The sequence below is a fragment of the Netta rufina genome (assembly GCF_964035555.1).
Source record: "Netta rufina genome assembly, chromosome: Z".
Classification (NCBI taxonomy): domain Eukaryota; kingdom Metazoa; phylum Chordata; class Aves; order Anseriformes; family Anatidae; genus Netta; species Netta rufina.
In genome coordinates this window covers 1,666,638-1,681,168 of record NC_140126.1, presented here as the reverse complement: position 1 = coordinate 1,681,168, position 14,531 = coordinate 1,666,638, and the positions used below count along the sequence as shown (strand labels likewise).

Below are 14,531 nucleotides of genomic sequence, written 5' to 3'. Positions count from 1 at the left end.
AATCAAGAGTGATTTTATTGCACAAAATGGGGCATGAGAGAGGCTTTCATGTGCATGTTCTCAGCAAGAAGGAGACAAAACACAGCAAGTTCAAGGTAAGATATTCACTTTCCAGCAAAAAAGGTCAAGAATGTGAGACCTAAATAGCCAGCAAGACAAACTGATTGCTACAGTCTCTGCTCATACAATACCTTAGACAACATCAGATCTCTCTTCAATGAGGTTCAAAGATTTTATGCAGTGCACATACATTATATAACAACATAAATGAAGAAAACAGCTTCAGTCTGCTTTTGCTGTAGTAAATGCACCACAGAAATCAGCTAGCATCACCTAACATTTACAGTAATGCTAACAAGAACCCCCTTGGCCTCCACTACTATTTCATGATTTCAAGGAGTAAAGATACTAATAGAACAACAAGGAATAGATCTGTAAGTTTTCCACTACTACTTGGCCTTCATATAGTGAACACTTTCACGTTGCTGAGTTGGATATATTACAGGTCTTCTATTTCAGTTCTGACTTGATATTCTGATACAACGGATTCTGAAGTCAACAGATCCTTCTACACTAACTACTGATATTTATCTTTTCCCATAGTGTGCCCTTATAGGAAGATTAGACATACACACGCAAAATATCCATGTCTTTTCACAGGTGTGTGCATAGGTACACATGTACCTTCATATACAAATGTGGAGGGTCATGAAAGACAGAGTACCCAGATGTGAAATAAGAGAGCATCATCAATTAATCCCTGTGTTGATTATCTGTAATCGGTAAAGTTAATTAACTAATCCTGAACAAATTCAGGACTGGGAGCAAACTGGTTTTCTTTTTAAAAGTCCTATACAAGTATCTTCTGCTACAGAAGCATTGGCTATTTTTATTTTATTTTCTAGTTGCAGGTATGCATTTCTCCCCTTAAAGTGAAATTATTAATAAAAGCAAAATACATATTCACAAGAGTCCATGAAGAATAGAATCATAAGAGTATGATCAACTTCTAATTACACAACATATAACTAAGATGAAGACTAGAAAACAATGTGCCCTTTCTCATAGACGTATTGATAGAGAAGCTGATTGCATTCTTTCATAACAACATCCTGTTAGATGTAGGATTCTCCTGGATATAGAATGTGTCACCCCATCAAAATGATAACGCTTTTATTCAGAGAGGATGAGATACAGCAGAGAACTGGATAAAAGACTGAAGTCTAACTGAACAATTTGTCTCAGGGCAGTAACTCTCAGTCAAGAAGCAAATGCTGTTATCAATAAGGCCACCATTTATGGTTTGAATATGCAAGCAAACATGCACAGAAGTGACTAAATTTATATAAATAATTATAAATGATATTTTGCTTATGTGCTCTCTGATCTGTGTAAATAAGGTTATTCACCTGAGTGACAAATATTTCCCTCAGAACCAGCTCTAGAAGAAAAAATATGATTTCTTGCAAATGTTGGTATTTTTACAAATCAGGGTTAAAGATACCTCAGTCATACCTTTGCTGTAGCACTTGCTTTACTGTTAGTAACCACTTGCAATATAGATAATGCTACTAATATTTAATAAAAGAATATCATTACTTTCTCTGCTTCCAGAAAAATGTCATTTACTTCAAAGATATACATGAACAAAGTGAACAAAGTACTCCCGTTTAATCAAAACATGATAATTAACAGGAGTCCAAGTACCCTTATCTTGAGGAACAAGAATAGCAGGTTGCAATTTCACTACTCTTTCAAGTCCATGATTGTGCTACTGAGTGGGAGGATCTGACAGTTATAAATTCACTACTTGTCATTTCAGGGGGAGTAATTAACAAGTTGACTACATCTGCATGGTTATTAGCATGGATGGTGCCTTGGATTTAGTAAGGTGTAGATGGCTGCCGGCTTCCATGAAAGAAAGGTTAATGGAGACATTTGTCCCATGCTGAAGAATTTTGAAATCAGTGAGATGAATCATCTACATTTAGCAAACTATAGCATAAGTGTCTTTTCCAATTTCAAAATGTCATTTAAGGGTTATTTTTTACAAATCATGATAAACAGGAAACAGGTAAACAAATTTCTACATGATGATCCTATCTGAGGCAATGCAAGTTTCAGTTCAGCTTCTTTGTGTTCCTAATCATAGTTATCATATGAGGTGTGATATCTATAACAAAAAACTGGGATAAAGCCTCGGAATGACTCAGGTGTTCACAGCTTTAGTCATGTCACTTCCAGGACCATTGAATCTTCTCCTCAATTGCCACCTGTAGTGGGTTTACATGGCAAGGTTTTGGTAGCAGGGAGCCATAGGGGTGGTTTCTGTGAGAAAGATCTAGAAGCTGCCCCACGTTGGGCGCCAAAAAAGACTGTCGTGGTTCCACTCGAGTGGGCAGCCGAGCTCCACCACAGCCGCTCTCTCACTCCCCCTCCTCAAAGAGGAATGGGGAGAAAATATGTGAAAAGGGGCTCAAGGAATTTGAGATAAGGATGATAGTTGGTAGAAGTAATGGGCAAAAATATGTGCAGGATGATTGTTAGGAATGTACAAGTTGTGAAGAATTTAAGAAAGCAGTAACTGTGAGATGTTAGTGTGGTGAAGGGACGAGGGGTGGTGTGTGTGTAACATGTCCACCTTGTTGGTGCTGTGATGATGTTATGTTTATTTTGGTGTGGTGAATTCTTTTTTTTTTTTGATGTAAGTGAAGTTTGTGAAGGTTGTTGTGATAATTGTAAAGTAAGAGTATATTGTGAGTAATCTTAAATATGCTTTTAACAGAGGCGAGGGGTGGAATGTAGTGGGTTTACGTGGCAAGGTTTTGGTAGCAGGGAGCCATAGGGGTGGTTTCTGTGAGAAAGATCTAGAAGCTGCCCCATGTTTGGGAAGGGCCCCATTGTTTTCCAGATCTGAGCCAATAAGCGATGTTGTTTTGCGCCTCTGTGAGAGCATATTTAAGACAGGGAAAAAACGCTGCGCCACACAGCAGCCGGGAGTGAGAGAACAGCCTTACAGGTGCCAAGGTCAGTGTAGAGGGAGGGGGAGAGGTGCTCCAGGCGCCGGAGCAGAAGTCCCCTGCGGCCTGTGGTGAGGACCATGGTGAAGCAGGATGTCCCCCTGCAGCCCATGGAGTACCACGGTGGAGCAGGGTTCCACGCTGCAGCCCGTGGAGGAGACCACGGTGGAGCAGGTGGCCCTGCACCGACGGAGGCTGCCGCCTGTGGAAGACCCCTGCCGGAGCAGATTCGGGCCGGACCTGTAGCCCGTGGAGAGGAGACCATGCAGGAGCAGGTGACCTGGCAGGAGCTGCTGCCCGTAGGGGACCCAGGTTGGAGCAGTTTTCTCCTGAGGGATGGACCCCGTGGTACAGACCCGTATCTGGAGCAGTTCTGGAAGAGCTGCTGCCTGTGGGAAGCCCACGCCGGATCAGTTCATCAAGGACTGCATCCCGTGGGTGGGACCCCACAGCACAGGGGACGAGAGTGACCGAGAAGGAGGGGCAGAGAAGAAGTGCTGTAGACTGACCATAAGCCCCATTCCCCCGTTCCCCTGCGCCGCTCGGGGAGAGGAGGTGGAAGAGGGTGGATGGGGGGGAAGGTGCTTTTGGTTTGCTTTTTTCTTTGTTTTCTCACTTCTCTCGCTTGTTAGTAATAGGCAATAAATCTTGCTGTCTCCTTATGCCGAGTCTGTTTTGCCCGTTACAATAATTATTGCATGATTTTCTCATCCTTATCTCAACCCTTGAGCCCCTTTTCACATATTTTCTCCCCATTCCTCTTTGAGGAGGGGGAGTGAGAGAGCGGCTGTGGTGGAGCTCGGCTGCCCACTCGAGCGGAACCACGACACCACCTAATGTTTACTAGGATGGGAGGCATTCTGCCCTGCTTTATCCCTAATAACCTAGGCTTTCATTATAATATTTGACATTTGAGAATACTACTCCCCGGACTAACATGAAATATAGATGTTAGGGTAAATATAGATGTTAGGGTGAGATGAATCATGTTCTCACATACTCCTATACATTTATGTTGTAAAATAGAGACCAAAACCTGCCTGCAACTTCACCGTTGATTATAGCTCTGGATACAAACTCTCCTGCCTTCATGTCACCAACCAGATGGACACTTTACTCACACTTAATGCCAGGCTGGATCTACAGGCTAGGAGCTGAATTCTCCTGATTACATGAGTGGCTTAATCCAAAGGAAGTATGGATAAGAAGCTCTACTAAAAGTCCTACAGTTGCTTAGAACCCAAAGAGGAACTGTTGTCCCAGTTTTCTATGATAGGCCGGTGTTTGGAGTATCACTGTAAGCCTTAAGACCCAAAGTCCTCACCTGTGATAAAATGCTCTTCCATAGATGAGCGTTTTCTTCAATAAGAAAAAAGGATTCTTCACCTCCTTTTGCCACCTCTTTTTCTTAAGTGAATCAATTAGAAACTCGGTGAATCAAAGCAACGTAAGGTTTGTTTGATTGAGTCAAATCAAACACACCAAACACACCAGCTGTTGAGATACAGGTCTTTAGCTCATACAAAGCTATGCAAAACAAACAAAAAACCCTATTTTGTGCAGAACAAAAAAAAAATTTTATAATTATTTCTATCCTTGGCTGACCCTTTCTAGACTCTAGATATGGTAGATATTATCAAAGAATTCTAATCAAATCATGTAATTATTATTACTACTTATTATTATAAAATATACCTCAGAAATATTTTGATGTTGTCACACTTATAAGAAAAGGCTTTCCCCCTCCCCCTTTCTGAATTTTAATCTATCTAACTAGTGCTTGCAAATAGCAATTACAAGGGCACATCTATATACAGTTTTTGATTACTTTTCTTCTGTGTTTAGCAGGTACGCAATTACACTAACAGATGTCTAGGAGGAATAGAAGGGTTATAAACTGTGCTTTGATCCTCCATTGACACTTTTCTCAGTGGAGGAAAACAGATGTTCAAAGCAGGAATATATCTTAATTTTAACACAAAGAAAGTTAATGGAGGATAGATGATGAGTATGAACAATTAAGGGGTAGAGTTTTATGTGACCAAGCAGCATGGCACACCACAGGAGAAACACTTCTCTCTCCCATTCCAGCCATGGTAGGCCAATGTCAGGCAGAGATGTCTGGGAAATAAATAGAGTTTTTCATCCATTTGCTTGCTTTATGAGATGGGAGAAAGGGAAGCCAGATCACAGGCCAGACCACCAATTAAGGCCATGCACATAAGATAAAAGCTCTAAATGAGAATATAAAGAGTAGAGACATAGAAGATCAACACTCCATTTGCATCTTTTAGAGATTGACAGATAGCCCAAGGAATTTCGTACAGTGATTTTTATTTATTTATTTATTTATTTTTAATTTTTGTTTGGTATTCTCTCTTAGCTTACAGTTATTTGCATGTCAAGAGTCTTTTTAAACTGGAAGCAAAATGTTTGTTTTTAATAGCCTTTCACAGCTTTTTTCCCTCCAATGATTTTCCTTAAAATTGTTTTTTGAATCCACCCACCCTTTTGGCACAAGTTATTACCCCTATTCTTGCGAACAGAGATCAACTTGAGAAGGAATATTGGCTCACAGGCTGCTGTCCGAGAGTAACTCTGCATGAGAGTAACTCTGACTCAATTGTTACAGCTTTCTTATCCCAGAAGGAAAAGATTTCTCCTCTTTCATCCCCACTTAGCTTGCCATTTTACCACACATGGTTCTACACCATCCTTTGTGCCACTTCTGGAGCTTGTTGAATTGTTTACTAAAATGATTCAATTCACTAACCTGGCAAACAACTATCTGGTACTGGTGTAGCTTGTTTGTCTTCTCGACTACCTTTGTATAAGCTTGCAAAGCTGTCTGATGAATGCCAAAGAGCCAATAAGACTGGGAGCAGGACAGAGCATGAGTGATGGACACAGACAGATAACTGCACTTCCAAGACTACTCTGCAGACCTAAATGCTATTCTGATTAACCTTCAACCTCCAGGCAGGTGTTTGGTGAAATGATAAGGTGGAAATGATAAGTGCAGGAACAGCTCTCTGGGTCACTGACTCCCTAGAAAGCATTTGCCTGTCTGCTACTGTTTATATCAGAGATATTAGCCAAAGAAAAATACAGGATTAAGTACTATTTTCCAAGTTTCTGAAAAAGCTAAGTGACCGTGAGCTGTCACCTGGTGTAGACACCTCAAATAATTGCATGATGAGTTGCATTTCTAAGAAAATACAGATATGACAAAGAGGCAGTAGACATTAAGTGTGTGTCCAAGATTTTTAGATGCAATTAATCTCAAATATATGCAGAGAATTTAACTGGCTGTTTTGTTTCTTTCTTACATGCAGACTGTTTAGTACTGAATAATTGGTTTATCAAAGCAATGTCCCAAGAAAGAAAAATTTCAGCAGACCTAGAGATCATGTATCTGAGCAAGAGAGAATATTTACATGGGGTCAGCCTGTTTCATCAGTGAAGAAAATACCGCAGTTCCCAACAGAGGAAGGGTCAAAGAAAATAATGAAAGCTTGAGCTTAAAATGCACCCCAGTTAGAGGATAGAGCTGAGATTGAAATATTGAGAAGTGATCAAACTGTTATTAATCTGTTACTTAGAGGGGTAACAAGCATCTTTTCAAATATTACTTTCCAAGAGAAAAGGGAGTATTGGGTGGGCTCTGGGTGGGTGGGCTCTGTTTTTTTTTTTTTTTTTTTTTTTTTCTTAAATCACAGAGTGAAAGGTCTGCTATGATTTTCCAGTCTCTATCCTCTGTGGCTCCAAAGAATTTCTGTTTTCCTTCATGGCAGGATATAATAACAGCAGTAAGCAGAAGGTATGTCATTGCCTTATTGAAATCTAAATTAAATGAACATTTATTTAATTATTTATTTCTTTAAAACTACTCCCTTCTTTTCTATTCATGACTCTTTTTCAGTATTCCAGTGGGAACACCTGTGCTATCAGGCATGTGCCTTCTCCTTTCTTTCCTATCATAACATGGATTCTGCTTAACAAATCCCACTGTGAATTTCTCTCCCTTCACTGTAGGACAGTTATCCATACACAAAGAGTTGTCATCAGGATCTCTGAAGACCCGTGTTCTTACAAGCTGTCATGGAAGGTACTGTGATTCAGACTCAGGCACCTACATTTAGCTACAAAATAAGCATCAACATTCAAGGTAACTAAAATCCCCTTACACTTAATAGTACTATGGAAGCTATAAATGTCCACATGTAAATGACCATTGTTATTTGATGTGCTCTGAGGTATCTTGCCTGGCACTCAACTCCTGGACTAGAAGGTTTCTGGACCCCCACAGGTCCCATGTTACATCCAGGGGGGCAGATGACAATGACACAAAATCTGTAGGAAACCCACAGCCTTCTGGATCAGGAACTTGAAATGAGGTAGGATATTGCAAGATATGTCAAATGGTTCCAGAATCCTGTAATAAGGGAATTAAGCAAAGACCTAACTCATCCTTAATCCCATATATCCAGAACCAAGATACACAGATCACATGTAGACACTTTAAGTTCCTGAATCTGGAGCTCAGTCTCAGCATAGTAAATATAATTTCCGTTTTCCCATCTTCATGCATGTAACTAAAAATGCTTTATAGAGAGTGTTAACACCTTACTGTGACATATTATGCAGATAATACCAACAGAAAGAAAAATAAAAACTAGTAATAAAACACAAGTTTAGGAATATGGTTCAAACACACACAGCAGTATTCTTATGTATTCTCCATTTGTCATTTTATATGATGATGAATAAGGAACACAAACATAGGTAATTTAGATAGGTCTACACAATCAGTCCGAATACCCTTGGAGACATCTTTGGAGACAAATTGTACTAATTCCAGATCATTTTAAAAGAGTTGTTTATCCAGTGTCCAATATGGCTAATAAATCTATGGACAATTATGAAAGACTATGATGACTATTTAGCTATAAATCATATGAATTTTCCAAAAGAGATAATAATTTCAGAGCTCAAATCCAATTGCATCTTGCTCTGTCCAGTCTAGACATTTTACCTTCCATTCAAAAATGAGAATGAGAAAAAAATTAGGGATGGAGTATAAATATATATTTGTTTTAGAAATGGTTTTTAGCACTGTGTACGTACCTAAAAATGAATTTGGATAGTACTTTTGTAGCAAGATGCCCCTCTCCTGGTACAATGATAGTGACCCATCTTTGTCTTCTTTTACTCTGCCATTATTAATGAAGTTGTATTTCCCTCGCTTTACACCTTTCCATTATTATACCTTGAAAACAGATATATTCTTTGTTACACATTTTTGCTATGCATTATATATAATGCTTTTCAATCACATCATATCTTTTTTTTTTTTTTTTTTTTTTTTTTTTCACAAATTCACCCGCACATTTACCACACATTTCCATCATCTTATTAAAGATGAGTTTAAATGTGTTTTATTTAATGCTTTGGTGAATGCATTACTTGTCAGGAAACCTCATGGAAATTCATGTGCTTAATGCTAAAGTGCCTCCTATCGCACACCCATTTCAATTAAAGTGTGACATTGACACAGCCTTAATGCCCTCAACTGCTCATTTGACACAATCTCATGCGGTGATATCTCACCAAAACAGGAAGCTGCTTTCGCATCTCTTTTGCATTATGTATTCATTTTAGGATTAGTCACATGGCTAATGAGCATCTTGGAGGCTGTCCAGTTTGCCACACTATGTCATGCTTCCTTTCCTGCCACTCTACTTGCATTAACTCTCTGTGATATTGCCAAAGACCATACAGAGTGTAAATTGCTCTTATCCATTTGTTCCAGAAAATGATCACATCCACTGCCGCTTAGAAATTGTTCTCATTGTTGACTACAATTAAATATTAAATATGCACTGAAATCATTTTATTTCCATGAAGTGCTAATGTTTGAAATTTTGCCCACATACAGTTTGTCTAATACTGACATAATTTCTTCCTTTTTGTCTCCTTTTACTTACAAAAACAATGTTTCTGTCTCAAAATTCAGAACTGGAATGTTTGCGCCAAGCCTAAAATATAATCATTATTATGATGAATTCCACTTTATCTTGAAGTGGAAATAAACTCAAAGTGACAGCATTATAAATAGCACTTCAGATATCATTTAACTTTTTAATCAATGTTCATTCTGTTAAACAAATATTAACACAATAATTCGGATATATATGTGTATGCAAATTTATTTATGCCTCTATATGTCTACATTTATAATTTCCTACCATCTTATCAGCTTTTCCAAACTAAGACAACCAGCTTATAAAACAAAAGACAGCTTTACATATTAGAAGGGACTATTTATTGTAATCCTTTTTTTTTTACACCACATCTTTGATGGACATTGACCAGGGGACTTCTCTGAATAAATTTGTATTGGAACAAAAAAGTACCACTCACATAAACAAACAGAACAAAACGTAGCTTTGCCTCTCAACCAAAAAATATTGGACTTTCCATCACACCATCCAGTAAATTCTTCAACTGTACAACTACATCTATAAATGATAGATGCAGGTGAAAGAAAAACACAGAAATGATTCTACTTCTATTTGTGTAGCTCTTTCAGGATCAAAATTAATATATTTGAAATATATGTATGTATTTGACACACAAATCTATGAACGCATACATATAATATTGTATAATGCAGAAACTAAAATATAATTTTATCCAAAAATCTGCGTCACCTTACAGTAGCAGCAACATTCTGTGATCAATTCTTGTTGATCCCCAATAATATTTCAAACATGTCAGTGGATAACAGAAGAAAAGTTATAAGCACAAAACACCATTAAATTCCAATCGTGTATTTCTACAAGGGGTATGAGTTGCTGTAGAAAAAGAGAACTCTAATGCGTTACTAACATAACCTTGAACCAGAATGAAAAGAAGTGATATGGAAAATACATTTTTCTAGGGACTGTCACAACAAAGGGAAAAAATATGTCTCTGTTTTTTTGAAAGCTATTTGATTAGTACTGCAGAATGTTTAGGACAAGTTACTCAGTGTGTGTTTGGATGGAAGTAGAAGTGGGAAAAAGAAGGATATTTGGCATTATATTAAAATAAAAGGAGTCCATATTCCCTCTCTAGTCAGTAACAGTATGCGATTCTCACAATAGGCTCATGTAGGACTAAACAAAGCAGAAATACATTCTCTTCTTTAGAGTCTCCTTAAAGTTCACTGTCTTATCAATTTACAGAGAGGATATAAAATAATAAGGACAAAAATAAAATCTTCCAAAAACCTTCCAATACAAGTTGATTGCCCACAGGTATGCTTGAATGGAGCCAAGCAGCAGGTCAAGACATAAAATTTATTTTCTATACCAAAAGAATTTAACTTCAACATATTTTTTATGATGGAAAAATGTGAACTTTTATGGCATAAAACATGAAAATCAGTTGGCAGACATTTCTTTTTCAGTCAAAGCAAAAACTATTGTAGTAACCATTTCAGGTATTTAGTATGTTCCTAATAATTGCAAGTTGATCATACTAGATGTTTTTGTGACTTTAAGAATGGACTGAACCTGGTGTGGTTTTGCTTTTCACGTAGATTACCAGATTATATCAGTTTTGTGCTGGTGTGTTTTGGGAGAGGTTTATTTTCTCTTGTCCTTTTTTTACCTATACACAAGTTTATTTCCTAAGAATCTACAGAAGTAAGAAGCAGCTGAAATTATTCCGTTCCCATGTCAATGTTGAAGGTGGACAGAGGAAAGTTAAAGCGGACAAAGTGGTTATAGTGATTTAGCAGCCTCAGGGGCCTTTGAAGTCTTTCCTGTAAAACTGAAAGTGATAAACTTCTGGGGTGTCAAAGACAACAATGTTATTTACAAAGGTGCTTCCAATTCATAACCCTACCAATACACAGTATTGGTACAGTATTAGGACAATGGTTAGAATAGGCCACATCAAATGTAAGGCAGTACAGTATCATTTCTGTCTGTACTACCTACTTAAATCATGGCTAAATTTGCACAGATCAGAATAACAATTACTGCTAACACAATCTCATTCCATAGGAAACAAACAGAATGGTGAAACTAACTGAAGAATATTATGAAAAATATGTAGGTGTTTGTTAGCTCTATATGCCTGTGAAAGCAAAAGAAACTTTGGGCCTGATTATAAAGTTTAACTGCAGCATAGGAGACTCAGTATGTTGGTTAATACTAGAAATCTGTGCCTTGCCATTTAAACACATTATAGATCTTACTTATTTATTTAGTTTGTTGTTGTTGTTATTTCCATAGATTATCACCCTCTCAGTGGCACTCACAGAAACTGTTATTCCTTTAAATGTCCAAAGACAAATAAAAGCACAAGTAGGCAAAATATGTTGTTTTCAAAGAAGCACACTAAAATCTAAGGTCAGGACATCTAGAAGTTGCTCAGGAGAGCTCAGGAGTTCCACAAATAGGATACAATATTCCAAGGAATAAAAATGGCCTAAAATGTATGACAGAAAAGAAAGTCTTTGGTTATGTCTTTGATTTCCAGAGACATCCTTAATTGCAGGCAGAGCTGAAAGCTATGTTCAGTTTTCTGCTTTGCTGTTCTGTTGGAGTGAAGTATATTTCATACCTGACCTGTTTTTACTTTCTTGGACTTCTGTATGCTAAGGGAAGCAGAACAATGACTGTCTGCCTATTCTGCCTCAACTGTTCTGCCTCAACATGCTACCTTCCCTAAAGGTACATGAACTTTTGGTTTGTGGCAAGCATCTCCTTGAAACCTTCAGGGAATCACTTCCCCTCCAGTAACTCCTGTTATCAGCACAGTCTTGACCCTGGATATGCTCATTTTGGATCACCTTTCTTTCTGATATCTCAGAAAATTCTCTAGAATTATAAAATCTTAGTAGACTGATGGAAAACAGTTCTATTATGCCTGCCAGCAGAAAAAAACAGTGGAGATGAATTGTGTGACTTGAGACCTGGACCTCAAAAGTTGTAATAAAATTCATAACGATACAAATATTTTTGGTGTACAGAGATTTTTAAATGCATTCTAGATGTTATTACAGGTAAGTTAACAAATGATTCTGTCTATTTGTTGTTGTTGTGGTTTGTTTCTTTGTTTTTGTTTTTTAATGTCAAATTTTGAGGGAGCATGCCATAAATGTATCTAGCAGAAAATATATACTTAGCCCAAGATACTTGGGCTGATATAAAGAGCAGATACTCTGCTGTTTAGCACATTTTAGAGTATGAATAGAAAATGAGCCTTTCTCAGGATGTCCTTAGCATGTCCTGAGACAGAAATACTGAACAGATAAATCATACTTCTCACTACTTTCTCTGTTTTCTATCTCCCTCTCTCTTCTTCTATTTGAAGTGTTGGTTTTATTGAGTAGGAGTTGTCTTTTATTCAAGGAGACCTTCCTTCTGACTAGGTCCTCTAGAATGCATCATAAGATTTCCTTCTTTTTATGATTATTTATTATTCATATTGTGGTAGTGTCTAGAGACCAATAAGTTAAGATTATGACAAGATGCAATATATAGATAAATACAAGTGGCAGGCAGATAGTAATAAAGATGGGTGTATGCACGTAACTTAATGGCTTCCATAACTACTAATTTTCCTCTTTCCAATTAAATCCAATGTGTTGTTGTTGCTGTTGTTGTTTTTTCCTGATTTCAACAAATAATTTTGTAGCAATTCCCTATTAGTTTTGCCTTCTTTAGAGCTGATAAAACTATTTTTATTTGTATATATTTTTAATGGCTATAAAAATACTAGTGGTGTGAAGAGTTGACTTTTTTTTTTTTTTTTTTTTTTTAATTTAAATATCACCACTTACCAGGAGTTAATATTCATGGAATGTGTAATACTATGGTAATGAGAAATTAAAATAAATCCTATCATTAGCTGCTCTACTTACTTACGCAGTATCATTGTGGAGGTCAGACCTGTGTTTGAAACATTTGAAAATTTCAAGGATAACAGAAAAAAATATTTTGGTGTAAGCTGCTTTTTTGTTTTGTTTTGTTTTGTTTGTTTGTTGACTTTTTATTATTTTTTTTTTTTCCTAAAACAATCCCACTTATAAACCCTTCAAATTCAAGGCTTGTTTTTTTTTTTTTTTTTTTTTTTTTTTTTTTTTTTTTAATATTAATAAAGCTAACTAATAAAGCTACCCTTAAGTGAAAAAACATCCTGTTCTGCTGATTTCTGTCTTGATTGCACACACACTTTTTGCTACATTTATTTATACTAGTAATTATAGTAGCGACCAAAAGATGATCAACAGCATAAATGAAAATTGGTATTGACAACCCCTCAACATCACAGAGTCACACAATGGTTGAGCTTCATCTCAGATCCTGTTTCCAGCTCTGAATATCCCCTTGTATTTCAACCATTTTAGATGCTGGTTAGCATCTAAAAATGATGATTTTTGGGTATCGTAAATACATATTTATTATTTCAGGTTGTTATGCAAATAAAACAAATGGAGTAGGGATGCCAGACAACAACTCTAGTATAATAAATTCAACAGGTGCTCTATTTTTATAGAGAATGTAAACTAAGAGTTTAAAAGGGGAGAACAGTACTACAATAAAAAATAATTACATATATATATATGTATATATATATATATATAAGAACCACTCTTCAGACTGGAGTTCATATCTTATTTAGGTATTACGATTTCAGGAAGAAATGACTATAGTATGACCACAACACAATTTCATTGTCATCACAAACATAAATCTAATCTAAAATATATAGATCTTGATTCTATATAACTGTTATTTAGGAACAGCTTTTTGTGGTATGGAAATCTCAAGTAGGTGGAGAGATTGAAAGGAATGAAGAAGTTAATAATCTTTACTTACCTATAGTTGGATCATGATAGTCAGGGAACCGATGGCTTATAAACTGCATTGTCATTGCTGGGGAGCAGAAAGACAAAGGGAAGGAAAAGGAGTGATATTACTATCTTCAAATGACAACAGAGAAAAAAACAGAGAATTCACCCATTCAAGTATCAGCTTAGAAAGTGAATCAAACATATGCCTCGTATCTACAGAGACAAGAAAGTACTTGTATTACAGTGATATCTAAGCACTAATAAATAGCAAATATATATTATAAGTCTTAAATTGTTCCTTTTTAAATTTTATTTATCAGTCGTTCTATGTAGATGTATGTGGTGGTTTCACCCTGATGGAGAGCTGAACTCCACCAAAATCACCCTCTCACACCCCCTTCTCAAAGGAAGATGAGAGGAAGACAGTATGATGAAAAGAAAAAAGCTCACAAGTTGATAAGGTAGCTTACTTAAAGAGAAAGAGGAAAAAAAACAAGAGAGGGCCATGCAGAAACACAGAAAGAGAGAAAACAATTATTCTCTACTTCCCATCAATAGGCATCAAAGCCACTCTTGTGAATTTACTCAGGTGGGCAGCTGAGCCCCACCACAACTGCTGGGAGAAAAATAATAAATCTCTTCAAAGGCAAAGGAGGAGA

General features: G+C 36.8%; 1 protein-coding gene across 1 annotated transcript in view; it reads right to left on the bottom strand.

Moving 5' to 3' along the window:
• RIT2 (Ras like without CAAX 2) overlaps window positions 1-14,531 on the bottom strand; it is a gene marked incomplete at both ends in the record, with an annotated part of 201,176 nt that overhangs the window by 119,928 nt on the left and 66,717 nt on the right. The window contains one exon of the mRNA XM_084305050.1: window positions 13,898-13,954. Within this exon, the coding sequence (XP_084161176.1) occupies window positions 13,898-13,954 (57 nt within the window). The remainder of the gene's footprint in view (window positions 1-13,897; window positions 13,955-14,531) is intronic.